We start from the raw sequence: 27185 nt of genomic DNA on the forward strand, positions 1-27185 counted from the left end.
TGACCAGCACAGCAGCCATGTATTCCTCCAAGATCTAAGACGATCGCGACTCAAGTTTCCCCCGAATTTGTAGTCTGCGTGATAGATCTGGTGTATTTGCACACCTCTTTTCTCCACGCCCACTCGTCACAATCACCAATCTCATCGCCAACAAATAACCAAAACTTCTTTTTTAATCTACCAAGTTTCCCACCTCGCAAGGCCCTGTCCCATCTGTGCGTCGCTGCCTGGTGTTTGTCTGAAGCCGTATTCTCCTTTTCCGTGCGGCATTCGCTTGACCCTGCGACAAAGGAAAATCAACAAGGACCAACAAGTGGAAGAGCTCAGACCAGTCATAGACCGTCAGTCAGGGTTTTCAACAAGAGAGACACCACCAAACACAACAACTGCCTATTTTCCCATTTATCACCAGACCGAATCGGCACCCGGCGACTCATCCCCACTGCTGAAGACGGCGGGAAAGACTCACTCCTTAGCACTCCCGGTAACAACGCCTTCAACCCTCCCCATCCATACACAACAAAGAAAATCGGCAGAGGCAAACAGGCTTCTTTTCCTTCGCCTGCTTCATCAGGACAATCACTGCCTTCATTATTACTCACCGCAACGTCAATTGCTCGCCACAACCGAGCCTACTAAAAACAGCCCAAACGAGATCCATTTTCAGGCTTCCGTCTTGGGAGCTGGTCACACCACTGTAAAAGTGCGCTGAAGCAAAAAAAGAGTGTTAGCACAGGCACCTGTCACCACACTCAGAAAGAACATCCCGTCACTCATCATCCACATCGCACATTGCACATCGCACTTGCACATTTTACACAGGTGAACGCCCTGCCAATTGCAGCCACCTGTTATCCTCCTTAACAAATTTCCGATCCGTTGTAATTGTCTGCGGCGGCAAAGAGATCCATCGAATCGATTCCCTTCCGTTGAGGTTGCTAGGGCTCCTTTCGCCACTCAGTCAAGGCCCCAAGCCAGCGCGTGCGAAAAAGAGTCATCGAGAAAGAGGAGACACGGCAGACCAGGGTCGCCCCCCATCCGGTTCCATCAGGTCCCCATCAGGCCCATTAAGGTCAGCGGTCCAGCGCAAGACCAACAAGACCCGCCCCATCAGGTCCCTATCGCACTTCCAAGTCCAAGTCACTCACAGTGCCCGCAGGCAGCTGGACGAGTCTTTTTGCTGTTCGCCGCCCCGATCCCAGAAGGATAAGGACACGCGCCCGCGAAGAGTCACCCTTTCGCCTACTTTCCCATTCCGACAACGGGGGTGCATCGTCACCACCACACATCGCCGTCCACGCCTTTTAAAACAAGTCGACCAGACACGTCGTCTGCCTCCCCCACATCGATCCAGTCCGTACCTTGCATATCCAGTCTGCACGGCGTCACCATCACCAACCTACACCGACATCAATACCGTATCGCGACCACCTCATAACAACACCGTCGACGACAACACCATTACACACCAACCCACCACACGCTAACCGCAACTACATCAACAACAACAATAACACTCCTTACCCTTCCCCCGACTCGAACATATTCAAACTTGTCTTAACGACTTCAACGACAACGACCTCAACGACCCATAACCACCACCTCGAAACAAAACACTTAGACAACACCCATTCCGAGTCGCGCATATGGTAGCATACTAAGCCTACCATAAGCACCCCCCCCCCCCTTTCGCCTCCGTTCAACCCCGGCGAAATCATCCACGAAACGATGCATCTTGCGCTTAAACACACTACTCCAGTCGCCGTCTCTGTCGTATCTTCCGGTCCGTTCAAAAACTATCGTGGAACTCTGAATACCTGCGCTTTGTTGCTCTAGGATATTCTTTCTCCTCTTCGACATACTTTGCTTTGCCCTGCTGGTGAAGCTTGCATTTCGATAGGTTCACGATCTGTTCAATACTCTAACGGTCTAATCGGTCGATATTACAACAAGACGGCGGCTGGAAATACCTGGTTTATCTTTCAACCACCCTAAGTGCACCATGAATTTCAACAGCGAACGTCGCATGCACCCCCGCGGCAGCTCGCTTCTTCGAAACGTCTCCTATCCCGTAACCACCTTATCCTCCTACACCTCTGTGGATTCCCTTTTCTCGGTTTCTTTAATCTCGGTCCCGTCCGACAGTACTTCATCCCAAGATTCGGATGATTCCCGCTCGAGCGCATCCGACAACGAACAATCTTACCGCACCTTTTCTTTCCCCACGCAGTTTTCGAACTCGTCGCAAACTTCCATCAGCTCCGTTGAGAGCCTTGGTGAATCGTCCGTAAAGCATGTTAGTCACTGGCAAAAGAGTTGCGCTGAACAAGCCAAGGGCGACCGTCTGTTGAGACAAAACCCCCGGCGCACAAACCGCTCAGCGACCTCTCGTACCGGGCATCCGCCCTCTCTCGTGAGACAAGATGACCGCAAGGTTAACTTCGTTGACACCGTCGTCGGTAAGGAGTGTCTACTACTGGCTTTCTAGATGGACATATGCTCAAACTTTTCTCTCAGATTCAGCCACCTTGACTGTCGAAGCCATTTGGCCCTTGTCTTCGGCCTGCCCTCGCAACGGCAATGGAGCGAACCCGGGACTTTCCCTGCGCCAGTTCATCCAGGAGACGCTCAAGCGCTCGCGTTCCAGCTATTCCACCTTGACGGTTGCACTGTACTACTTGATCCTGATCAAGCCCCATGTCCCTGCTTGCGACTTTACCATGGAACAGTCTCGCGATTGCCTCGAGAATCCGGGTCTCCAGTGCGGGCGCCGTATGTTTCTTGCTGCTTTGATTTTGGCTTCCAAGTATCTGCAGGATAGGAACTACTCCGCAAAGGCCTGGAGCAAGATCTCTGGCCTCAATGTCAAGGAGATCAACCAGAATGAGATGGCTTTTCTTTTGGCGGTCAACTGGAAGTTGCACATCCCAGACCACTTGTACGAGCGGTGGACTGAGTGCATGGCCAAGATCAACCCCTCGCTTCCTCCTTGCTCGGGTTCTGCAGCCCAGCAGATTTATCAGCAGCAAAGCGCCAACTACAAGAACGCCATCCGCCAGTTGACTCCAGAGTTGGATAACGTCGAGGAAGTGGCCTCCTGGTTCCAGCAGAGATCGCCTGTTCTTGTGCCGGCTGTCGCCAGATCACTCTACACTCCTCCGTTTGAGCGTTCTTCCCCCTTCGAGAGCAAGGTTGAGTGCCGCGCTAGGACCCCAGCCCCGATGGCAACTCCTGCTGTTATGGAACCGAGCCCTTTTGCCGTGCAATCGGACTGCCGCATGGCTCCCGCGCTTGGCTTGCTCCCGAGTCCCCGTCCTACTCCTCAGCTCCGCGCAATGACCAGTACTCCTGCAGTGAGTGCTGCGTCTTGTCTTGCAAAGGGCTCGTCGATGGGATATGCTATGCAGCAGGCCTCGCACGCAACGGCTGCTCAGGCCTCGGATCGCTGGCCTTCGGCTTCATCTCCCCCTTACCTTACCCGCCGTTCGTCTCTTGCCAACAGCGTCTCTACTGCGTCTTCCCCCGAGTCCATGGTTTCCGATTCGTCGCAACTGTCCCGATCTTCTTCTTTCTCTGCTACTTCTGTGGAAAGTGCGCCGTCGTCCGTTTCGGATGCTCAGGCGCGCTACCACTATGGGAAGCAGGAGGGTCAGAAGTATGGTCCGCAGCCAGTCATTGTGTCGGCTCACGAAACCTATGGAAACAACCTCTTGACGCTTTCTCCCGAGTCCTGCTACATGGATGCGGCGGGTAAGAACCTCAATGACTACGAGGTCGCTGCGCTTGCTCTTCAGGACTTGCGCCGCCAGGGCAGTGATCTTCCGGCTAGGGCGGGAATGAAGCGTGCTAGGGCTCCTTCTACTACCGACAAGCCTCTTCAGGATAACGTTCGCGACCTTCTTTCTAGCCTAGATTCTGTGCGACCAGCTCGTCAGATGCCGGTCCGCTCCTTTTCCGATGAGAGCTACAAGCGGCTTTGTTTCTCGGTCGAAGACGCTCGGGCTGCAATCCCATCACACCATCCCGCCATGGGTGGCATCGGTGGCCCTGGGATGTGGGACGGGATTCTCTGCTGAGCAGTAGCGATTATTATTCGTAATATCTTTTGCGTTACGTCATGTCCGCATTTAGCAGCACATTTTCATCACTGCCTGCGTTTGTGATAAGCTTATAATTCCATATGTTCACTTTGGGAAAAATGGAAGGCGGCGCGCTGGAGTTAAGATTTGCAGTCCAACAACCTTGGAAACATCAAGCTAGACGGCTTAGATGGGGCATCCAAGGAGACAGGCTAAAAGCACTTTTTGCATGCATTGTCCTGGGTCTGGGAAACGGCATTGGGATGGTTGGGCTCGTGCTTTGTTTTGCCTTTTGCGCTGGCGAACCGGTGGCTGTAGTTTAGTGTACGATGAGGAGCGACGAGGAGCGACGGTTGTGTTTGTTGTGCTTACAGTCTTTTTCTTTCTTTTATCTTTTCGAACGCACGATGATATCCGCGTCTTCTGGACGCTTGGCGAATTCAGGGCATGGGAGGCAAGTACATGGAACGTCCTTATGAGTATAATGGATTTTGGAGGAGCATATATCTTTACAACTGTAACCAGAAGCAGGGCGCAAAGGGCGCGCATACGACCAAACGCAGCAGAGCAACCTTGACTTGGGAATATCCGACGACGGCTTTCACTCGCGGACGACCAAATCGACGAAGTCGAATGGCTTGTCAGGTTCCTGAAATCTCTCGCTATGCTTAAGAAGCTATTACGGCAATTCACACGAATAAGATTTGGGATCTTAATTTCACACATTCTTTGGAACCGCTCTCGAACCGCCTTCACCCGTCCCTTCGTTGAACAACACGCGCACGCACCGAACCGTCGTATCATCAACCGATCGTCGAGTTTAGTTTACAGGCAAACAAAATGGATCTGTACAGACACACGCACCCGGTTGCTTAACCAGCCGGTTGGGTCTAGTTGCAAACTTATCAAAATCGAACATCTTGATTAAACACAAAATCTGTTCTGACATGCTTCTTTGCACAGATTCAGATTACTTGCACAACGTGCCGTTCGCTCTGCCTGCCTCCCTTACGTGCCTGCGCCAACCGTTCGCAACCAAGGAGAAACGAACTGTGAGCCAAGGTTGATCACGAGACTAGAAGACTCGGAGAGGCCTACCGAGCCGCACGGGAGTCACGACACGACACGATTTACGGACGGACCGGTCAATGAACGGTACGGATGACTGATGCCAAGTGAGGTGAGCGAATGTTGTTTTCATCTGTTTGTCATATCATAAGACTTGTCGCGTGAGTCTCATCTCACACTTACGTACTCATCCATTCACTCATCGTTGCCATTCGGATCTCATGGAATGAGTTTCACCGGAACGGTCGGAGAACAATCACAAGTGAGGTTGCCCTCCCAACATTTGTCTTCCGAGATCATACTCGCCACGTACGGTACTGTGTCACACGGCGAGAAAGCTCTTCACATTCAAATCTTTGTCGTTCCTTCCTCTTCCGTTATCCTGTGTTAGTTGTGTGACTGGATGGGCCGCTCGTAACCGACCAGTCTTTGCTTGGAAATCTCAAGATGAGGAAGGTACAAGGCTCGAATACGGAAGGCACGAAGGTGAAGACCCGTGAAGCTTGAGACGGACGGCAGGCACGAGAGGCATGACAGGCCCCAACATTTTCGCCTCCTCATTTCGGTTCACTGTTCACACGATCTTTGCCGTCCAATAGTGATGTGGAAGATGTCTAGTGGCATCTTCTGTCTCATTACCCTCGTCTTCTTCAGCCATCCGGCAGTTGTTAGCAGGCAGGCGTTGGCATCTTTTGGATGAACCAACCAGGCATCGAACATCCAGCATCATCACTCGTCGGTGACAGTGCCGGGATGGAAGGACCGAAGGAGCCCCGGAGATACGGAGCTTCCTTCCTGAACTCAAGACAGGGCAGGACAAGACAAAATCAGGCAGGAACAATCCACATCCCAAATTCACAAAAGCACACCATATTCGCACACAAAGTTGTGAGCGAGTGTCTTCCCAGGCTCGCCAGGGAATGAGCAAAACGAGAAAGGGGGCAAATTCCTCTCTGAACCCTAGTTGAACAGGCCAACTCATCGAGTGCTTGACTGTGACCGAGTGACTCACATCGGCAGAGGTCGGAACCTACATCGAAAACCTCCGATATCTGTTCCGAACCTACACACATGCGCATGAGCCATGAGTTCACTCCGGACCGGAGTACCCTATCGTGACTGTTTATCCATTGAATCCATTGATCACCGCCTAGTCCAGCCTGCCTAGACTGGACTTGCCTGTTTGGGACCCACTTAGTTGGGTCTTGTTACTTACCTTGGCTCACTTGGCAGTAGGTGATGGAGTTATTGTGATGGGGTGACATGGGGATATGGGGATATGGGGATATGGAGATATGGAGATATGGGGATATGGGGATATGGGGATATGGGGGTTATGGGGTTGAGGTTGGGGGTATAGTGTCGGTTGGTGTACCCTTATCTACTGTACTATGTAGTGTAGGTGGCCGGGTTGTTTATGGTGGTGAGACTGTTGTTGGTGAGGCTGGAATTCAACTTCGTGCTTCCGTTTTAGTCTCGCCGTTCAGTTGCCAGGGTCAAACTAGAAGAGGGCTAGGACAAGGTATTGTTGACTTGCTTACTGTGCGTACACTACATATTGTCAACACTCGACTACAGATACCGATATCACAATACGAGAAGAAGGTGATGGATCGTTGGTTCAGGTCGTGGCGCTGGTTTGGGGATGCTGTACTTTACCTCACGCTCTTTGTCCTGACTAGGTGTTCCTGATTTCAATTTAGAAAGGGATATCTCATGCACTACAACAACAGCGTTTTCAAGTATCAGTCAGGTATCTCCTCGAGCAGTATAACAAGATCGGTAGAAGTACTTGACAATACTATTAATATCTCCCCTCCTGTATTGACTTAAAGCCTTTTCTCTCAACATCTGGAGGCCGCGGGTGATACTGAGAAAGTTCTTCGAGACGGCGCTGCTGCCTGTCCTGCCTGTCCTGCCTGAGCTAGCCTTATTCAACCTCGTTTGGCTTTGCCCTACCTTACCAGTGGGAAAGAGAAGCTGCTAACGCGAGATGAGAGAATTCGACTGTAGAGGCAACCTGCCTGACTTTACTTACCCTCTTCCTCGGCCTACCTCGAGTTTGGAAAGGAGGGTATGTGCCACTGAGCTGTGATTCTTTGGCGAAGTGGCAGAAGACCCGGAAAGTGTCTGTACTCTGTCTGGTGAACGTCAAACACTTTGAAGCCGGGTGTGAAGGGAGTTCCGATGTGGGATAATGCTATGGGAGAAAATATGAAGGTGATAGTTGCGAAGAAGCTTGCTCCTAACCTTTACGAGGTCTTCTTATGTACTGGGAGGTCCAAGTCCAGTGGTACTTCTATTTGATTTGATCCGGTCCGACCTAGCTGGGAGTCTTGTTGTGTGGATAGAGGTAGAGTTACGATTGGGCGAGTGTGTGTCTCATGCTGACTGAAATATAAGGCGATGGAGTCCAAGAAGCTGTTTGTACAACATACTTGATTCATGAGAGAGCTCGTTGTGGGTGGGAACAGTAACTGTGAGTGTGTATTGAAGATAAGTTACACTGCAAGACGTGTAGGCATTTTAAAGAGGAAAGAGGAAAGAGAAATCCATCGGAGATAGAAAGGGATCCGATGCGGTGTGACAGGCATGCTAAACAAATATGTTAACCAGGCTATATCAGGCAAATCTGGGGCTCTTTTAGGACTTTTTCGTAAAGCTCTTTAGGGATCCGGTCTACCGCTTCTTCCTGGGTGACTAACTCAAATATCGAGTCCAGCTCGCCGTTTCATAATTGAGTTCGTCGGAATCGTCCACTTCGATAATTTCATGCAGATCGGCAAAAGTCAGCTCCCTTGGGCCGAACAGCTTGCCCGATTCTATCAAATTCTTCATCGATGTACCGGATTCCAGATCGTCGAATCTCAATACCGTCTCTCTTTGCGACTTAAACATGCCGAATCGACGAAAGAGTGGTCGCCCATCATGAGTCCCAACGGGCTCCAGGAGAAGACCATAGACATGACCATCCCTTCTCATCGCTCCATGATAACAATCGTGATACAGCGGGAGCAATTTGAGTTTCTTCTTTTTTTGCTCCCCGTCAATTGGCTTATCCAGGTGAATTTGGGAGGTGGATCTTATCCACCCGCTCGACTCCTCGAGGGGAAGCTCTTCCGTCCATGAGACAAGAGGCTGCCTGAATCCATCGGCGAGGATCTTGTCAGCGTTGATCAAAGGTATAAGTACCCCGCGGAGAAAGATCACGGCTGGCCCCAATGAATCGGTGGCATTATCGTCTGTCCCATGTATCAACTCAAGCTTGGCTAGCCTTCGTGTTTCCCGCCGTTCGAGGATGTCGGGGAAAGACACTCTGTTGCCACACGCGGCCCATGACCAGGACGGAAAATGCTCAGCCAGACCATGATCCAGCTCACGCTCAAGAGGAGCGTAGCGATTTGACATCCTCCAACATAGTTGCTGTTCAAAGTAAATCCCAATCCTCCAGAGGCCTGATACATATTGACTGGCTCCGTCTGCGTCTCCTAGTGGACCTTGCAGTCGGTTGACGATACCTCGGAGCGCAACCGACTTGTCGCTCGGCTTGGTCAGTGACATGGCTGAGAATGCGTTAACAACGTCGTTCCAAGTATTAACGACAGTCTTCTAATAGTCAAGCCTCGGTTGCCGATGATGGCGCAGATGTCTGGAATGGATCGGGGGTGGGGGACGGGGGTTTTCTACGGAGCTGAAAGCCCGAAAAAGATCGGCGTCAGAGACAACGCGTTTCAAGCCTTGAACAGGGTTTCTCCACGTCGAATCTAGCATTTTTCGATCCTGGATGTGAAGCGAAGGGAATGCTTCCGAAGCTTTGGATGTCATACATTCCCAGTAGAGCTGCTTGCCGCAATGTAACGTCCTTGTTGACAAGGCTCGTTCTTGTAATGTCCACCCTCTTTTGTACAGAGGGGCATGGGGAACAGACGGCTCGAAATTACAACTGCCCTCCATCTTAAGCATCCAGTGACTGATCTCGCCAGTTGCGTCGCCTTTGGTAGAAACCCGGGTCACGACACATGGCATGATGCTCAAAGGGTTCCAGGGGCACTCAAGACCGGGAGAATCATCACCCTAGATGACTGCAAGATTGAGAAACCCATTCGTATACACCATGTCCATCATCTGGGATTGCTCATACCAATCCTTGTGATCATCTTGTATAATACACAAGGCATCTATCCAAATGTATCGCACACCAAGACGGCGTCCTATCGATGCAGCATCCTTGTAAACTTGTGGTCACCGGTTAACAGGGATTGCGTCGTAATGGATATGTTTGTTAGATTGAGTCGTCTGAGAATGTTCAATCTCTGTCGTCCAACGATAGCTGAGATTGATATATGCCGGCTTGTCGTCCTCTGTCAACTGACGGTCAACCAGTCTGACCGGATGAGTTGCATCTCCCAAGTCGATGAACCGTACGGGCGGTCGTCCCGACTGCGGCTCTGGCCCGGACCGAGTGTTACACATCGTGTGCGTTTGCTGACATTAGTGCAACCACTGTCTGACTTGGTCGAAAGGCTGCTCGCCGAGGTTGGTTTGCGACTGATTTTGAACCAGCACTTTCTCGGGGAAGTGTGTGCTCTGGTAAGAGCCATCCTGACCCAGAGCAGTAACGTTAGAGACGCCTATGCTGAAGCTTTGAAAGTGGATGTTCATTCCCAACTTGAAATCAATCTGGAACCACGCATAACGTCCTGGTATGCAATGGGGCAACAAGAAATAACGTTCTTGTGTCTTCCAAAGGTCCCCAATGCCCCTATGACGAAGTAGGTCCCCCATCTGATCAATACTGTCTGATACTATGGTACAGAAGCGACAACCAGCCTTCACAGCTTCAAGGAGACATTTCAAGGTGAAAGGTTCTATAAGCCTTTCTTCTTCTGGTTTGTCGTCGAAGCCCTTTTTGAGCCATTGCCATTCTCTATCCCTTGGGAAAATATTGTTGACGCAGGTTTCGCAGAGCTGATTTAGCCCCAGCTTAGGAGGCTGTTGATCATCCATGCTTTGTTTGTTGGACGATGTCCCGAGCCAAAGGCTCGCAAGCTGGTCACGGAGCTGATTGAGCCCCAGTTGGGGATGCTGTTCATCTTCCATAGCTTGGTTTGCGAGTCGCGTCTTCTGAGAGTAGCCGTTTCTCAACCATAAGGCAGACTGAATGACGTTGGTCAGCTTGGCCGGAGTAGATAGATAATTGGTGGATCAACCTACCAAGATGTTGTAGCGGTTGTCGAGTTCAAACTCGCATAAAAAGGAGCACGCGACGGATCGCAACCCTCTAAGCCTTCAAAGTGGCGTAATGGGATAACGGAGGCGGATGATGAACCTGGTGTCGATGAGGTGTTCGAGGTAGAAGTCTAAGTGAACTCAGCCAGATAGATCAGAAGATGAAAGGCCATAAGCTTGTCAAAGCTCCGACAGTGATGAGGTTACATAGACCGACTAGTAGGCGGCAGTGTGCACAGTATAGAGTTGTAACGGAACAGAGATCACGAACCCAATGAGCCCAACCCGTTTGTCAACCACCAGCGTGGCTTATCCATAGAGTAAACCTCCCGAGACGTACCAAAAACTTTGAGGTACGCGCCAATCCAACTCAGGTATACAATTGCTCGGTCCAAAGTTTTATTTCGAAAAGGAAAAATTACTAGGTTTGCTTTCTAGGCCTCAAAGATAATTCATCTGGCTTTCATTCTATAATCTATACTCATTTGGGAAAGATAGTATGGATATTAGTGTTAACGCCGCCGTATCTCCTTACACTTTTTCTCAAGAAAACTATTTCCCTTTTAAAAAGAGTTAATATAGGGTAATCTCAACAAGCCTCATTTACTAATGATACTTTTTTTAGGTTCAAACTTCTTATACAGCGTATGGTATAGATGTTTGGTTAGAAATTTGGTGCGTCTCGGGAAGTTTACTCTATCCATATGCATGCTGTGGCTTGTGGGTCCAGAGCGACTTCTTTCATCCATCGTGACCGAGATTACCACTGCAAAGCACCCGCAGAAACAAGTGAAAACGGAAAGAACCATCGATTATACCAACATCAGGTAAATTGGTATTCAGTCCCTCCTTCCCAAGAATGATATAGCAACCCCTAATTACCCAGAAAATGACCCAAAAGGAGAGGGTTTCGTAGCCCTAAACGCCGGTCCCAGGGCTGCACTCTGCGGCGTCATGGGCAAAGGCGGGAGTGATTGCATCTCCATCTGCATTTGCTGCAACCTCCTCGCCGCCGGCGTTCCCGCTCGAACAGCGCTTATGTCTCTCGTTCTGGGACTGATGCTCCTTTCTCTTGCCCTTTCGCGTTCTCTCATCCTCACCATGATCTTGTTCTGCCCTTGCGACATAACGACAGCCGGCGTGGCGGGTTGAGATTGCTGCTTCCTCTCTTGCTGCTGCATTTGTTGCTGTAGTTGCACCTGTATCTGTTTCCTGACGACGACACTCAACTCGGCTGCGTCCTTGAGTCCTCGCGATATTTTCCCGAGTTGCTTGAGTGTTTCCGGCGGTAGTGAGAGTTGCGGGTTAAGCTCCGTTGTGTCTGGTCTTGCCCCTTCTGCTACCGAGTCTTTTGACTTCACTAATACTCTCTTCAACAGATCTCCAAATTCCGCCCAAGTGGTGTACAAACCCTCGCATATATCCCAAAATGAACCCGATGCGGACCCGTGACCCGAACCATTTTGCGGCTGAGTTGCCCGCGTAGCAGGTGGAGGAGAGAACAACGCCGGATCGCCAACTCTCAGCGTGGACAGCCTCTCCCGCAAAGCTTCCGTTTGTTTCTGCACTTTGACGCCACTGGTCAACAGAATGGTCCATGCTTTTGCCGCTTCCCACATCGCTGGACTGGAATGGACCTGATGATGGTAGTGCGCAAACAAGGAGTTCAGGGGTGGGAGCGTGTGAAGAATCTGAGAGGTTGCCGACTTCAGCGTCAAGAAGAGCACATCGAACGGCGCATCCCTCGGATCTGGTACGGCATTGTTGGATATGTGTGAAGGAGTGGGTGAAGAGAAGGATGGAGGAGGGAACGAGGTAGCAGTGAGAGGTGGCTCTGGAGTTGTTGGCATCGGTGGTACATCCGGTGTTGCTACCAGTGTGGAGGCCGTTGTCAGGCCGGTGCTCTTTGCGGAGGTGGCAGCCGGAGCCGAATCCGTTGCTGCCACCGCCATTGTCCGTGTTGGGGCTCCCCCTGGCCCAGGATAAGGTAAGTCCGTCCTAACTTGCATATTGACACCTCCTCGAGCAGACTCAAGGCCACCCGGGGGTTTGCGGCCTTTGAAATACGATAACGGGGAACGATTCCTTATGGAAGCTCTTCTCGATGGTGTTGGAGTCGTGGATCCTTGTGTCCGCCGTCGTGGTTTGACCGTCGCCGCGGCGTCCAAGCCATGCACCGGAGGAGGTCGCACCTTTGAGGTCGTGGACAGCCATTCGCTCATGGTTGCACGGAGTTCCATAACGCTGTGGTAAACAAGCATGAGGAAAGTTCTGATATACCTCTCATCCCCATTATCCACAAAAAGGTCGACATGACCGGCGAGTTCACTACAAATCTTGATGTAGGCGCTGATGAGTCTTGATAGAGCCTGCTGCAGAGGCCTGTAGTTTTGATGCTCATCGCCGTGTGTGCCATTCGGGAGATGGAAAGCATGGATAGCTTGCTCCAGCTCATGGAAGTGGAAACTGGCTCTTTCGAAGACGGCTTCCAAGCTGGATCCGGTCCCATGATTGACGACAAAACTCGACATACTTTGGACAGCTGAATGAACTTGGGAGATCGAGTAGAGAAGGCCGCGAGCAACCTCAAGAAGCGGCTCACGGTTTTGAGAAGCATGCTGCCGCACCGGAAGGACTGATGGTTCCCAGATGTTGGAGGACCTACCCAACGTCGCGCTTTCTGGTCTGAAAGGGTTGGTGAACACCGGATTATTTCCGACTCGACTTGTTCCACGAGATTGACCTCTGACTGACTCCCTAGAGCCCGCACGAATTGTGCCCTCAGCAGAAATATCTGCCCCGGGCCTTCCTTCCTCCGCCGAAGACATAGCTCGCGCCAGCCGAGTCCGGGTCACCGGTGCCCCATTTGGCTTCACACCCTCAGATGTTCTTGGAGGCACCGAACTGCTTCTCAGATTCGCACCCTTTGATCTTTGTAAGGCGAATGGTATCAACCCCGGCTTTTTGTTGAACAAGGAAGGGCTTTGGGATACACCACGGAAGTGCGATCTCTGGGGAATTGGCGGCGGGTTCGAGTCCGCGGGGGAAACGACGGTAACCGTCAACGCTGTTGTCGATGAAGAGCTAACACTGGACCCGTTAACACGGATAGGAAACCGTCCGTTGCCTGTGCCTCGTCTTTCCCTTGGCCTGTGTGCCTTTGGATCTTCGACCAAGTAAACATCGCCATCGCTATTGCTCGTCTCTCCGAGCCCATGTCGTCGATTTGAGGTAGACACCAAAGATTGCTGAGAGTCCGGAGAAAGGCCTACCGTCCTTTCAGGCGCGATCACGACCGAGTCTGCCATCGTTTCATCGTATTTTGCTGTTCGCCGGTTACTCATGCAATGACGAACCGCTGACTGAATCCAAATCCTTCCAGAAGTGGTGATGGAAAAGATCCGCTAACGAAAACCACGGCAATCGTTCCATGCTTAAATCCCTCCCATCCAGGGCCCAAGCTCCCTCGATCCGACCTCACGACAGACAGCCCAGCCAGCGGGAAATTAAACCGTTATACACAGTACCTTTCCATCCATCCCTTCTGTCTTTTCTTCTTGCCCGTTTCCAAAAGAGGCTGCTGGTTTTAAATTGCGGCACACAACAATTGTTGGTACGCGCCAATGAAACACTTGGTTCCATCCTGTCACCCCTCCATCTCGTGGGATGGAACCGAGCCGTGTCGTCAGCTTCGGTGCACGCTGTGTGGTAAGCCCCCTATAGGGCGGCAGCGGCAGCGTCACGGCAGCGGCTTGACAAGCTGACAGTGGCATATTTGCGATATCATCAGATATAGTGTCTAGGGTGACACAGTGACATTGCTTCTTCCCTTTCGATCTTGCGTTTTCTTCTTGTGCCGTGGTTTACGAGGAAGCTGGTAAGCTAGATACCAAACGACCCAGCCGATATGCTGGTCAGACTCGCATTGCATGCAGCGATCGCAAAAGAAAGACATGTAACGAAGGGCTTGATTGTGCATATCCTGAAATTGATCATCTCAGCTGTTGGGTATATACGGGCTGGGTGGTGCAAACAAAAATGCTTAGCGTGGATGGAAGCATGATCTAGATAATGTGATAGATATCCAAGAAAGCGCACTCTCCCGTTTGGACCGTCTTCCATCCAATCCGGCAAGGAATAGTATCGAAAATAATAAAACGTACTTTCAGTTCAGCAATCTGTGTGGTTCCATGCGTCGTATTAGACACTCCGCGAAACCTCTCTCCTTTAGAGATCCTTCACAGTATAATCCTCATTCTTCCCATCCTGAACAAGAACCCACCCCTTCTCCTTCCCAGTCCCAGTCTGCTGCTGGTTCTCGCCCTCATCCTCACCGTCACTCTCGTCACCACTATCCTCATCCGGCTTCCCATGCTCCGGCTTCTCATGCTTCGGAGGTCCATGGTGAGGACCACGATGACCCTCCCACTCACCCGGTAGTCTGATCGCCTCCCACTCCTCCTTCGTGACCTTCTTCCACTCATCGACGGGAATCCAGCCGATATAAGCCCGATCGCCAAACCCGCCGATCCAGTACACCTGCGTCACCACCAGTCGGACAAAATGCGACTCGTGGATGCGGTTGCCGGGCAACCACCACTTGGCGTCCGGGTGGGACTTGGTGAAGCAAGAGGCGATTTGTGAACCCACGGATCCTTCCTGGGTGCGGTCGTCGCCGCCTTCGATCTTCTCGACGTAGCCTAGCAGGGAGAAGCGGGGGAGGGCGGCGGGCGAGAAAGGGCGGGGTGGAGGGGGAGGGGGGTGGTGAGGACGCTTTTTGTGCTTTTTGTCCTTGTGTTTCTTGTCCTTTTTGTGGTGCTTTTTATCTTTGTGATCCTTGTGTTTCCTATGTTCGTGATCACTGTGTTCGTGGTCCTCGTCGTCATCGCCATGGTGAGGAGGCTTCTTATGCCCTGGCGGACCACCGTGAGGAGGCCAGCGATGATGCGGTGGAGGTGGTGGAGGAGGAGGAGTCCACTGCACTGCCAAAGAGACGTTACTTCCGGCAGCAATGTTCTTGAAGGAAGTCTCGATGCTGATGGCCAGCAGCGTCGGGTTGCCCACGTCGTTGGTCGCGTACTCGCAGTCGGAAATGTACTCCATCAGGCCGTGCGGCATGCCGGCCACCTCGGCGGGGCGGTTCTCCCGCATCTTGGGGTTGTTCTTTTCTTCGTCGGTCATCATGATCGAAGAAGAAGAGGAGTTGGAGTTGGATGCTGGGAAGATGGTGGCGAGGGTGCCGAGGGGAGTGAGCGCGAGGATGCGCCGCGCCATGACGGCCGACTCGTACGAGGTTGGGATCCGGGGCTTGGTGACCGGAGGTTGTTGAGGCTGCTTCTCATACTCGTTTCCCGGCACGGCGACGGCGGCCGCGGCGGCGGTGAGGAGCGCGCTCAGAGCGATGGGCTTCATGATGGGCTGCCTGCCGGACGGGGGGCGCCGATGATTTTCGCGATATAAGTCCGGGACTTATATGGGAGCAGTAATTGTGAAGCACTGATACTCGTGGAGACGTAGGTCAAAAAGGAGAGAATGAGTGTAAGGTTTCACTGTTGAGGTGTAGTCCAGTCTCAAATATCAAGTGGAGGGAAGGAAGGTCGACGAGATAAAAACGACCGGGGCAGCTCCGATGCTTCGCTTCGTTATGGTGTCCAGTGAGTGGCACCTACAGGATCTCTCACGGGCTACCGGTCGGTGCCGGGGCGCTCTGCGACAGTGCAGATTGACCCCGGATTGGTGGGCGACCTCGTGGGGCCGTTAGCGGGCCGCGTCTTCATTCCCCGCTTGTTCAGTGCCTCTGTGACGTGACTGGCCTGGCGTGCCTGGGCATTGCGGCCGGTGTAAGTGGGAGTCGTCAGCACTTCATGGCCCTGTCAATGTCGCTGTGAAAGAGCTGGTTGCGTTGTTGCTGCCCGTGTTCCTGTTGCCGTAGAGATCGACAAAACATGGCTGGCGATAATCCTGTTGTCAGAATTTGCTATTATCTTTCCGGTGGATGTTGGTCTGGCAGGATGTTTGAACATGGCATTAGGTATTGCACTGTAAATCCTACCTATATTCGACGGTGATATCCGCGGTCGCACCACTTGTTGACTGTTATCGTTAAACGTTCAGCTGATGCCATGTGCTCCCACAATTCCGAGATGAAAGTGAAGGAGAGTTCGAACGGTGCCAAGAACTGCCAGGGGCCACAGAATCGATTGAGACCCACACCTCCTTCGAGAAGACGCTCAATCATGTGCAGGATCACCTGACATGGCGATAAATAGCCCGGCAACTGCCAAGACGCCAAGCATTTGCCGCCACAGCAGAGGCCTTCGCCACCTCACGTGAGCCACGAAAAATCGCTGTGCCGGGAGGAGGCGAGCGCACGGTTTGAGCCCCAATGACGAGCCCCGCAGCTCCCACAATTAATCGCTAAATCCAGTCCGCCCAGGTCAGTATTCCTGCCAGTCTCGATTTTTGCTCCCTTTTGACGGCAAGAGGCCTTACCACTTCGACAACCACAGTAGTCTTCTCGCGCCCACCGCAATAACCGAAAATGGGAAAGGTTCACGGAAGGTATGTTTGACCAACAGCCAGGCTTCATGCCGGTTTTCCTGTTGATTGCGGCGATCATGAATAAATGAAAGAATCAGCGATGCTAACGATGATTGTTGAACAGTTTGGCCCGTGCCGGTATGTTGCTCTTCCAGCCCTGATATTTGCGTTGTCCCATCATCGCCATCATTACCACCACCATCATAACCCCACCGATCTTCATCAATATCGAAAGACGGCAAAGACACCAAGAAGATCGCGATGATGGATCCCGAACGAACCATCCCTGCTCCAAGCACCGAAAACGAACACCGATCTGGCAACCGATGAGAACACCAATCTGACGAATTTCGCAATACAGGCAAGGTCAAGTCTCAGACCCCTAAGGTCGAGAAGCAGGAGAAGAAGAAGACTCCTAAGGGCCGCGCCAAGAAGAGACTCACTTACACTCGCCGTTTCGTCAACGTCACCATGACCGGCGGCAAGCGCAAGGTCAGTTCTAGCCACTGTCCAGCTGGACAGATCTTCGAGATCTCGAGAGCGGACAACACACCACAAAGTTGCGCGAACACGAAACTGATTATGACAAAACAGATGAACCCCAACCCCGGCTCTTAAATTACCCTCCCACGCAACGCAATGAAGCTTCCGTCGCGATGACAACCTTCTTCTCTCCGGCGATACAAAGTTAGCGAGCTTTTGAAAAGAATGCCATCAAACAACCAACCCTTTCCTTCCCCGCGTCACCACGATGAATGCGAATTTTTGACGATGACGAACAACAACAAAACAACGCCGGAACGGACGTTTTGGGTGGGGGTTCCTGGAAACAGGGCGATCCCAAGGGGAAAAGGGCTCAAAAGCAAGCAACTTTGTTAGGGCGTCTGTGATTGGGATGGGATGCTGTGTTGTTTTTGGGTGTGGTATTGGACTTGTTGAGTCTGGGCATACCAGCTACGGGCGAAACAGTCTCCTTAAGGCCAACAAGCCTGGGAAAGCGTAAAACAGAAATGCGATTTTCCAGGTAAACGTACATGTTCCGGTTCTCTGTGAAATGTTTTGGGTCACTCTATGATTATTTTGATTTCGGACAAGGCGGACAAAGCATGACAAGCAGGGCATGGTTGCTTTCGGGCTTATTGGGTGCTGTTCGTTTTATCATCTCTGTAACATACGCGTGTATCTCTAGCAACGACAGCTTGCCTCTCGAGATGCAAAGAAGAGGAGGAGACAGCAAGGTTCTCATTTTCACTTAAAATATGGTCTCCGTCGTCTTTTTCTGGATCTACTAGCTACCCCCGACGACCATGACGTAGCTTTTCGAACTCGGAACATACAAATTTACCAGCGTATCCATCAAGATGTGAACACCTCATGGGTGTTCCGAGCAAAAGATATGGCTATTCAACAAGGCCACTGGTTTCGTGGCAAACCACACCATCTCCTCTGTTCCTGTGTTATGTATAAGCTCTTCAACGAGGTTCTTCTCGTCAACGTTGCTGATGACAACAACAACAACAACAACAACAACAACAACAACAACAACAACAACAACAACAGCCAGAAGATACTTATTCAGTGGCTTCGTTGACTGATCTTTACGAGGAGAGCGACATCAAGCTCTTTCAAACCAGGCTGTAGAAAATGTAAAATAAAAACTCCTAGACATCTCAACTCATCAAGCCGTAAAACCTCTCAATGCATCGCTATACTGAAACGCGGTGCCCGATGATTATACACGGCACATGAAAGACTGATGATCAAAATCCAACGCTGTCTGTCAGTCGACGCTGAATCTTTTTCTCTCCCTTCACTCTATCCGTCTTTCCCATCCATCCCAAGTTTTTGATGTTATGTTGACTGCAACTGCAACTTTTTCCAATGCTGATACTACCTCTACACATGTATACATCAAACCCGCTTTCCATCCCGAGCCATGCCTCCCCCCAATTCTTCCCGTGAGCATGACCTACCGTAGCATACCATACCGCCCAATCTTCACTTCACTCATCCTTCACTTCACCCACCCTTTACTTCACCCATTCACCCACCCCTTAATCACTCACCAACAATTGCCCCCATCATCGCCCCGCCCCAAAACCCTAGCCCTCTAAGCACCAGGCGTCCCACTCCTTCCCCTCCTCTCCCTCTCAAAAGTATCAATATACTCACTATGCGAGTCCTTGACAGCAGGGATGATGAGGCTCTCGATCTCGATCTCCGGTTCCCCCTCGGGCAAGGACTTGGGGTCTAGGGGTTCGTCCTTTTCTATTTGTGTATCTTTTGATGTTGACGGGTCGGTTGAAGTAGAAGAACCGACGCGGCGGTGCATGGGGACGCGGATCCACTTGTCTTTACGGTTGGGCGCTACGAAGACGACTTCCCATTTGCGGGTTGAGCTGTTTCTCTGTTAGTACGGGTGGTTTGAAGGGGTGGGAGGAGTATAAAGGGAGAGGGAAACGGGGGAACGGGAAAAGGGAAAATGGGAAAAGGGAAATAGAAGACAAAAACATACAGCAAATTCCCAATAACCAAATGATGCTGATACCGATCAAGCGAGTACTTAGCCTTCAGAGTCAAGATGCTTGGGTCCGTCTCCAACTTGAACGAAACGATCATTCCCTCCGGCGACCATCCCTCCACCAAGTTCTTCAAGAACTTGGGCACAGGGTCCAAGTCGACCACCAACCGCTTACTCCTAGGCACGCTGGGGGAAGAATCAAAGTTGTCAAAGGTCTCTTCATCCACCACTCCTGATCCAGATCCATTGCCAGAGCCAGGGGCGGGTGTAGCCCTCGTGCTGGCACTGGGAGTGGCAGCATTTGAAGTCGCGGTTGAAGCAGACTTCTTGTATTCCGCGACAGCATCCGTGCTCTGGATCTTATGCTCGCTCATGCGATCAGGCGGCACGAAGAAATCGCTAACGGCAGCGGCCAGGTAAAGCAGCGCCTTGGGACCAAGCGGCTTCATAAGCTGGGCGATGCTCCTCAGCTCATGCAGGTAGTCCGAGATGCTGACGAACGGGATGGCCAGCAGCATGTTGTTGTCGCGAGCACTGTGGTACTTGCGCAGCACCTGGAGCATCTTGCTGGCGTCCTTGTCGCGGGCCACGACGGAGCGGCCGTCAGGCCCTTCCTTCAGGAAATCGAGGAAGCAATCGGTCGCATGGCTGTAGTGGCGCGAGAAGGGCAGCAGGGAGAATTGTCGGTGCAGGAAGAGGACGGCGTAGCCGGCTTCGAGGAAATATTCGGCCGAGGTGGCGCCGCGCGTGCCCGCCGAGAAGTTGTCGATGAAGCGGACGGTTTGCTTCTCGAGGGGGACGGTGGTGCCGCCGCTGGTTATCAACACTAGCCTGCGGCCAGACTTGGCGTGGTAGTCGATGAAGTCCTTGGCGAGCTTCACGTGCTTCTCAAGGTCCTTGGGCGGCGGGTTGGCGGAGAAGTAGTGGTCTTCGGCCAGAGCGGCCAGGTTGGGTGGTGGGATCTCGCCGGGGATGTGGGACATCATTTTGTCGGTGTTGTCGTTTGAAGTTTCTGGTTGCACTGGTTGTGGAAAGATAAACCCAGTGTCCGTATCCGCTGGTGTTGACGGTGGTGTCGGCGGTATTTGTTGACGTTTTTTTTTTGTTGACTTCGACGCTCTTCTAGTTGGTTTGCGTGGGAGCTTGAGCGATGTTAAAGATGAGTTCTAATCCTCGAGAAGAACGGCGTGAGAGTCTCCGTTTAGGACGGAGTGAGACTGAGAATGATGGACGGCGAGGTCTTGTCTGTTGCGACATGTTAGCTGGCTGGCTTGATTTCTTCAGAAGCCTTTGAGGTGAAGTAAAGTGTAGCTCAAGAGACCAGTGAAATAGGAGGAGAAACTGATTCAGTCCGAAGTTTCATCAATCGCACTTTTATGTCAAGACCCTTCTCGATGCAAAAACAGAACCTCGACGTTGACGCCCCTTTGCTTCCTCTTCATGACTCTATTGCGAGACAGGTCTGAGAATACTCCACGGCGTGATGACCTCAACCGTAACCGGCACCGTACCCCGAATTCACCCGGACCGGGAGTGCCGGTCACTCTCACTGATGATGATCCGTGAGGACCCTGAAGGAACCGTGCGGGGGAAGGAGAGGAAAAGCCACTTGACTTGACCCAGCTGTAACTCATAACAGCTCTGAAGTCTTGCATAGGGGTATATAGAGTTCTGTCTATAAAAACTTCATCGATGTGTAACTGGAAGACGGATGTTGATAAATTCACTGACTGACCTTGGTATTTGATAGTAAAGATGAGAAGTACTGATCTTAATCCTCTTCGTAAACCCTTCAGCAGACTGGTTTATATACCCGTCCCCTCAGTTGACTTCTCAAGCCCCAGAGATTTGTGATTATTGATCGTCTTGCTTTGCCTCTCCAGCTCCGAGCTTGAAGGAATCAGGCGAGGTTATACACGGTGAGGCAGAGAGAGGCACGGCTAAGTTGACTGATTGATTGATTGTGTTTACCGTTCAGCTTCTTATTCCGTTCTAGCGAGTCGAGTCGAGTCGTTATAAGGAGTTCCAATCTGGGAGTGTTGCGTCACCTCACTGTTTTTTGGGTGGGTTGGTTGCCGGTGAACTTTGTAGTGTGATGTCTCGTTGTGGGTGGTGTGAGGTGTGAGTCCTCAATCGACGTTGTTCGGATACGTCCACGGCCCACGCGCTCGGCGGGGCACTTTCCATTCATGGGGGGTCTTGGCGGGATATTGCGGGGAAGCTCCAGCCCGGGCCTAGGTTCTTAAGACTTCTCCAACTGCCGGCGGTCCCCTGTAGCGGATTTTAACGGAGTATCTCAGGCGCAACCACCACCGGTGACCGGACCACTACGGATGAACGGGAGAGAATTCGACCATTCTGGCCATTCTGTCTCGGGATCGACCTCGGGTCTCATGCGGTGACAATGGGCCATTTCTGTCTATTTTATCTGATGTTTGTCTATGTAGTGTGTTTGGATTTTCAGTGGGCTCGGGGAAAACACTCCTAAGGACTGATAGCCCAAGGAACGGAAAGATATCATTTGATGGAAAACATCAACTGACATATCATCACGATCATCGAGTCAGCGCAACGGATGACTTGAACTAATGATAACCTGCCTGCCTATCCTAACAAGAAGAAGCGTTCCTGGGTATTCTCTCTCCAGGGCACTCATTGATCTAATAACACTTCTCTCTAAACCTCTACCTAGTAATAATGATGATGAGTTGAGATAAAACTGTACTACTTAGTACACGTGAAGAATGAAAAGAGACGATAGACAGCGGGCCAACTACCCTGCAAACCATCTTACAACACCACAACAAGCAGAACAAAACAAAAAACACAAACAAGACAGAAGGGACCCCCTTTTAGTACAGTGTCTGAACGCCATTCCGTCTAATATGCATTTTTGCCGTCATTACTTTTCTCGATCGAAACAACATGAAAAGGGGGATTCCGTTCGTTCTCCCTAAAAACGCCAAAAAACGCTCTCTGCCTGCCCATCACGCAACCCAGTCCTATTCTCTTTTCGTCATATCCCAGGGCATTAAAACCACCTCTTGCTGGATTTCTTGTGTTGCGCACTCTTCATCGAGTTAATTCTCCTCAACCGTTCCCGGTTGCTGGGATCAAGCAGGACGTCGGTGCTCTCGTCCCGGAACCAGTGGTTGGGGGCGTTGCGGTTGTGCAAGTCGCCCATCTTGACACGCTGCACCTTGCGGAGCTTGACGAGGCCGTACCAGCAGACAATGAGCGAGGCAATCGTCGACACCGAGGTGACCATAGCAAATCCCCAGTTGGTTTCCTCTATGAAATTCTCCAGGTTCATGCCGTACCAAGACGCCAAGAAGGTGCCCATTGCGAGGCCGAGAGTGCCCACGCTGAACTTGAGATCGAGCAACATGAGCGAGTTACGGTTAGCGTCAAGAATGGCACGGACACTGTGAAGTGGTTAGTTGCGTGTTTCCCCGTAAGTTTGGTAAGTGGGTAAATCTTACATTTCCTCCGTGTTCCTGATGCTCGAGACGAGGTTACTCGCTTCCTCCACAACTTCATCGCAGATCTTGTTGTAAGACTCCAACAGGAGCTCGATTTCAGTGTGGTCATCCTCGCCTCTGTAGAGATCATGCGTTTTCTCAGTCAAGTACATGGACGCAAGATCATCATCGGCTTCCAGCAGCTCCTCGATGGCATCACGCACGAGCTTGGCCTTCTGCTCGAAAGTGCTGACCCTCTTGGACAGGACAAGCAACACCCTCAACTTCTCGCGGTCAATATCATCTTCGAGCTCGCTAAGAATGCGGATGACAGGGTCGCGAACGGCTTCGAAGTCGGCTTCCAACTCCGAAGTGACCGACATGAGCACGGCTTCAAGAGCGCGGAATTCGTAGGGCAGACTGTTGGCTCCGGACGACTGCTTCTGCTGCAGCTTGCCTTGTAGATCGTACATGAAGGCCGACTGGGGGTATGAACTCTTGGAACCGTAGACGTCGAACAGAAGGACGCAATCATGCTTGATCAGGACCCTCAAGTGTAGCAGGTTGAGAAGGATCGCCGAGGGACGAATAAGGATATGCGGAAGGTTGGATGAATCGATCTTGCGAAGATCGCGAGGTAGAAGACCGTACTATTGCGTTTCGACTCGTTAGCAATGCCATCATAGCATCTCTTCCACCTGTGTCAGACCACGTACCTTTGCGATAAGCTCACTCTTTTTGAGCTCACCGTCCACCATAACAACGTTGCCGTTCTCATCCACTTCTGTACACCTCAGTCTGGGATCCATTGCAGCCTTTGCCGTCAGAGCCCTGCGCTGGAAGATGGAACCGGACTCTTCTTCGAGTGCGACTCTTATGTCGTCATCGTTCAGCCGGGTATTTGGTGGCCCCTTCTTCTCGCCATTGCCGAACAGCCACTCTTTAAGACTTGGCCTCTTGGGGCACGGGTCACAGTCGGAGGATTGGTTTGACGAGAACCGCAACGAGCCAGCCGGCGGCGGGAGTGCGAGAAGGGGCTTTGTGGTGCGCTGTTTGCGAAGCGACTTGGGGAGAACGGCATCAAGGTCGACAAGACCGGCGCGCAATTCGGTGCGCTTGGGCGGTGTTATCGTACTCAGCGATCTCGTCGTCGTCGAGGAAGGCTGTCTTGGTGATAATTTGGTCGAACCGCCTGCGGTACAGACATGGCGACGCTGGAGAGCCGGGTGTCGTTCAACAGCGGCGCGACATGTTGGCGCAAACGGAAGCCCTTCGGACTGGGCACGAAGATACCGAAGGAGGCTCCGTGATGGCGCTGCTGGTCTCAATGCCGGCGGCATTGCAGCAAAGATCGTCGTCGTTGTGGGTTGACTGACGATTCTTCTCTCTTTTCCTCTCGTCGCAAACAGAGGGGAAAAAGAAAGGCGCGCAAATCAAAACGAGAGATGATTCGCAGTGTTTGTGAGGCCTTCCTGCCTTCCCAAAAGATGGCCGCAACGCACCTTACCAAATCCCAGTCGATGTTGTGCCTGCAGAAAATCATCGAACAGTCGTCAAAGCTTTCAATGGAGCCACGCCCAGTGGTGTTGTTGACAATCGCAATTGTCGGCAAAAGCGTGCAGTTAGAGGGGTGTGAATAAGCACTGTTAGGAGTGTGTGCACTCGAAGCGGGGATTCGTCATGCTGCCATGCATGCGGGCAACTCCAATCGACATGGAGGTCGCTGGTGTGTTTTCTATCAATCACCATGCTTCAGTTGATAAGAAATTGTTAATGCATTCAACGCCTGGATAACTTCAATAGACGCTTTGGTTCTTCACCTATTCCTATTTGACATTTTTGCTTGACATTACAACTGCAGAGTTCTCTCAATGGATTCTCCTCAAGATTTACCCTGGTTATCTGCATGAGATGTTTATAGTTTCCCTAGCAACGACACTCACTGTTGCTGTTGACAACGTTCCATAGCGGCTTCCTTCCTTCTCCATAACCCAACCCAGTCCCTCTTCATCACCTCTTCAGAACCCACTTGCTTAATGTAGATTTGACGACTTACACGACTGGTTCAAGTTGACCACTCGAGCCACATCAAAACAGGCCTCTTTGCCGTTCTCGTGCACTCCTGTAGAACGGTAAACAATGAAGCTGACACCCATCAAAATCAGAGGCCGCCACGGCCGCAAACAACCATGGCAACCTCCCAATCCCGAGCGCTTCAAGCGCAAGCACCTGGATGGTGATGATGGTGATGAGGAATTCGACGAGGAGACTGGTGTCATTCCCAGCCAAGTCGACCAAAATGGTGTTAGACGCCGACGACGCGTCAAGACGAGAAAGCCGGCGGCGCCCATTGAGCAGCTGCCGCCTGAAATTCTTGAGCGTATCTTCTCCATGTCCGAGAACCTCAACTTTCCAAGGAGTAGTCTTCGCATTGGCTACATGCTTTCAGCCAGGACCTTCCTTTTGCAGCTGATTGTTGATGCCTTCTCTCCTACGTGGGATATGTGGTTTGGCTGTCCCAGGAAGGATATCCAGTCGTATCGAGGCTATGAGAAGGATGATGAGAGAATGCCTGGTAATCCAGACTTTCAGGTTAGTTTACTTGGTTGAAATGCTGAGATAATGAGACACTGTCACTTGAAACATTGTTTACACACGTCCGTTACTCATTCACCCATTCACACTATTTACTTCTTCCCTCTCATACTCTCCTTCTCTTACAAACATCATGAATTAACATCATCAAACAGACCGCCATCCTCTCCTCCAAATGGCTCACCCTCTCCCTGATCCTCCACGCCCAACAAGTCTGGATCCGACGTCAACAGAACGGCTCTTCTATCTCTGCTTCACGTCCCTTCATCCACACCGAGAACTGGCTCACGCTCGGCCCCACGGAGCGCATGGAACTTGACCGGCACCTCATACAAGGTCCCGGCCCCGATGAGATCCAAGACTACACCATGGACGACATCCAAGACAGCTACCCGCACCGCCCTCACCACCGCCTGCACTTTGACGGTGAATTCTTCGGGGACTCCTCCGGCCGGGGCTCTTCTTCTTCCTCGTCCCAGTCTAACAACAACAAGCTGGACATGGAAATCTGCTTCAAAGCCGATTGGGAATGGTTCACCCTCATTCTGAACAAGTTCGACCCCTATGGAGCTCTCTATAGCAGAGAAAACCGCGCCTTGCGCACGGGGTATTGGGATATTCACCCGGCGACCAAGATTCCGAATCATTTGTTGGCAAACCCGGTTGCGAGCTGGGACTCGGTTAAGCTGTTGTATTGGTTGGTCAGAGGTGGTGCGACGTTGTCGAGAGAGCAAACCTGGGAAGTGAGTAGTTATCCCCATGGACCTTTTCTGCCCTTTACCTTTTCCCTTCACTGTTTCCCTTCGTCTGTACCCTTATTCTTTTGCCCCTTAATCCTCCCTGGACCTTTTTTTTCCCCAACCATATATTCCCTTAAAACCATCTCCCTTCGATTCATCTTCTCGATCTTTCCCCCTCAACCTTTCCTCTCCAAACGTCTCTCGCAAACCTCCCATTCTCTTAACATTATCCATTTTCTCTCCTCCCCATCCTCAATCAACCCGACTAACCATCCAAAACAGCTCACAAAACTCGGCTACGAGCGCCTAATGTCCCACCCCGACGGTCCCTCAAAGCCTTACATCCCCCCAAACCCACAATCACCAGAAGAAGAACGATCCCAAGAATACGAACGTGAACAAATGTCCCTCGCGGTCCTCCGCCTCTTCTCCACCCTGCGTGTCTTTTGCCCGGGACATTGGCCCACCTATCTCATGATGGAGAAGATGGAAGAGGTCAGCAGGGAGCGGCAGACGCGCACCAAGTATTCGGATTCGCAGAAGCCGGGGTATGAGCTGTGGAAGTGTGCGCAGATGGTTTTGAGGCATTGGATGATGCAGAGGTACGAGGAGCGGGGGGAGAGGGTTGATGTTTAAGATTAAAACTGTGATCACTGAGGAATGATGAGGCGAGTGGGGGGTGTTGATATCATTTTGTTTCTTTCTGTAGTTCTGTTGAGGGTTTGAGGAATTGCTTGATGAAGTAAAGGGGTTGTTGTTGTTGTTGTTGTTGTTATTTTTAACGTCTACTTCCGCCTCCCGTAGGGCATGAGACGTGCCGCACCGGTGAGTCTAGCATACAAAATTAAGAGCAGTGCCCTAATTGTCCACCAAAACCATTAATCCGAGGGCAAACCAAGGCCTATTGCCAATGTAAATCATGTGTTGCCCATAGCGTAAACGCGGCCCAACA

General features: G+C 51.5%; 7 protein-coding genes across 7 annotated transcripts; 3 read left to right on the plus strand and 4 right to left on the minus strand.

The window, feature by feature from the left end:
- SMAC4_05240 (uncharacterized protein) lies at positions 1 to 4999 on the plus strand. The gene is made up of 2 exons (XM_003346992.2): positions 1 to 2459; positions 2518 to 4999. Exons 1-2 carry the CDS (start codon positions 2003 to 2005, stop codon positions 4074 to 4076), a joined length of 2016 nt encoding a protein of 671 aa, XP_003347040.1. The 5' UTR covers positions 1 to 2002; the 3' UTR covers positions 4077 to 4999.
- A 5958-nt stretch (positions 5000 to 10957) lies between these two features.
- On the minus strand, positions 10958 to 13888 carry SMAC4_05241 (uncharacterized protein). Its single transcript, XM_003346993.2, has one exon. The coding sequence runs from the start codon at positions 13718 to 13720 to the stop codon at positions 11255 to 11257; it is 2466 nt and encodes an 821-aa protein (XP_003347041.2). The 5' UTR covers positions 13721 to 13888; the 3' UTR covers positions 10958 to 11254.
- A 453-nt stretch (positions 13889 to 14341) lies between these two features.
- Positions 14342 to 15938, minus strand: SMAC4_05242 (uncharacterized protein). The gene has a single exon (XM_003346994.2). The coding sequence runs from the start codon at positions 15786 to 15788 to the stop codon at positions 14604 to 14606; it is 1185 nt and encodes a 394-aa protein (XP_003347042.1). The 5' UTR covers positions 15789 to 15938; the 3' UTR covers positions 14342 to 14603.
- An 836-nt stretch (positions 15939 to 16774) lies between these two features.
- Positions 16775 to 18014, plus strand: SMAC4_12821 (uncharacterized protein). Its single transcript, XM_066091090.1, has 4 exons — positions 16775 to 16937; positions 17041 to 17054; positions 17248 to 17408; positions 17511 to 18014. The coding sequence occupies exons 1-4, from the start codon at positions 16918 to 16920 to the stop codon at positions 17532 to 17534; spliced, it is 219 nt and encodes a 72-aa protein (XP_065945485.1). The 5' UTR covers positions 16775 to 16917; the 3' UTR covers positions 17535 to 18014.
- Positions 18015 to 18794: 780 nt separating this feature from the next.
- On the minus strand, positions 18795 to 21514 carry SMAC4_05243 (uncharacterized protein). Its single transcript, XM_003346995.2, has 3 exons — positions 21173 to 21514; positions 19432 to 20682; positions 18795 to 19315 (listed from the first exon to the last, which is right to left on the minus strand). Exons 2-3 carry the CDS (start codon positions 20421 to 20423, stop codon positions 19027 to 19029), a joined length of 1281 nt encoding a protein of 426 aa, XP_003347043.1. The 5' UTR covers positions 20424 to 20682; positions 21173 to 21514; the 3' UTR covers positions 18795 to 19026.
- Positions 21515 to 22113: 599 nt separating this feature from the next.
- On the minus strand, positions 22114 to 24440 carry SMAC4_05244 (uncharacterized protein). Its single transcript, XM_003346996.2, has 3 exons — positions 23615 to 24440; positions 22920 to 23548; positions 22114 to 22862 (listed from the first exon to the last, which is right to left on the minus strand). The coding sequence occupies exons 1-3, from the start codon at positions 24236 to 24238 to the stop codon at positions 22469 to 22471; spliced, it is 1647 nt and encodes a 548-aa protein (XP_003347044.1). The 5' UTR covers positions 24239 to 24440; the 3' UTR covers positions 22114 to 22468.
- A 289-nt stretch (positions 24441 to 24729) lies between these two features.
- SMAC4_05245 (uncharacterized protein) lies at positions 24730 to 27114 on the plus strand. The gene is made up of 3 exons (XM_003346997.2): positions 24730 to 25490; positions 25649 to 26236; positions 26516 to 27114. Exons 1-3 carry the CDS (start codon positions 25038 to 25040, stop codon positions 26867 to 26869), a joined length of 1395 nt encoding a protein of 464 aa, XP_003347045.1. The 5' UTR covers positions 24730 to 25037; the 3' UTR covers positions 26870 to 27114.
- The last annotated feature ends 71 nt before the right edge of the window (positions 27115 to 27185 follow it).

This window comes from Sordaria macrospora, chromosome 1, assembly GCF_033870435.1.
Source record: "Sordaria macrospora chromosome 1, complete sequence".
NCBI lineage: Eukaryota > Fungi > Ascomycota > Sordariomycetes > Sordariales > Sordariaceae > Sordaria > Sordaria macrospora.

Bases quoted from the DNA above. Each gene is read 5' to 3' on its own strand.
- SMAC4_05240 (XM_003346992.2), top strand. From the start codon at position 2,003: ATGAATTTCAACAGCGAACGTCGCATGCACCCCCGCGGCAGCTCGCTT. The intron at 2,460-2,517 runs GTAAGGAGTGTC...CTTTTCTCTCAG, and splicing joins CTTCGTTGACACCGTCGTCG to ATTCAGCCACCTTGACTGTC.
- SMAC4_05243 (XM_003346995.2), bottom strand. From the start codon at position 20,423: ATGATGTCCCACATCCCCGGCGAGATCCCACCACCCAACCTGGCCGCT. The intron at 19,316-19,431 runs GTATGTTTTTGT...ACAGAGAAACAG, and splicing joins TTGGTTATTGGGAATTTGCT to CTCAACCCGCAAATGGGAAG.
- SMAC4_12821 (XM_066091090.1), top strand. From the start codon at position 16,918: ATGGGAAAGGTTCACGGAAG. The intron at 17,409-17,510 runs GTCAGTTCTAGC...ATGACAAAACAG, and splicing joins TGACCGGCGGCAAGCGCAAG to ATGAACCCCAACCCCGGCTC.
- SMAC4_05245 (XM_003346997.2), top strand. From the start codon at position 25,038: ATGAAGCTGACACCCATCAAAATCAGAGGCCGCCACGGCCGCAAACAA. The intron at 25,491-25,648 runs GTTAGTTTACTT...ATCATCAAACAG, and splicing joins CTGGTAATCCAGACTTTCAG to ACCGCCATCCTCTCCTCCAA. The intron at 26,237-26,515 runs GTGAGTAGTTAT...CATCCAAAACAG, and splicing joins CGAGAGAGCAAACCTGGGAA to CTCACAAAACTCGGCTACGA.
- SMAC4_05242 (XM_003346994.2), bottom strand. From the start codon at position 15,788: ATGAAGCCCATCGCTCTGAGCGCGCTCCTCACCGCCGCCGCGGCCGCC.
- SMAC4_05241 (XM_003346993.2), bottom strand. From the start codon at position 13,720: ATGAGTAACCGGCGAACAGCAAAATACGATGAAACGATGGCAGACTCG.
- SMAC4_05244 (XM_003346996.2), bottom strand. From the start codon at position 24,238: ATGCCGCCGGCATTGAGACCAGCAGCGCCATCACGGAGCCTCCTTCGG. The intron at 23,549-23,614 runs GTACGTGGTCTG...GAAACGCAATAG, and splicing joins AGAGTGAGCTTATCGCAAAG to TACGGTCTTCTACCTCGCGA. The intron at 22,863-22,919 runs GTAAGATTTACC...ACCACTTCACAG, and splicing joins ATCAGGAACACGGAGGAAAT to TGTCCGTGCCATTCTTGACG.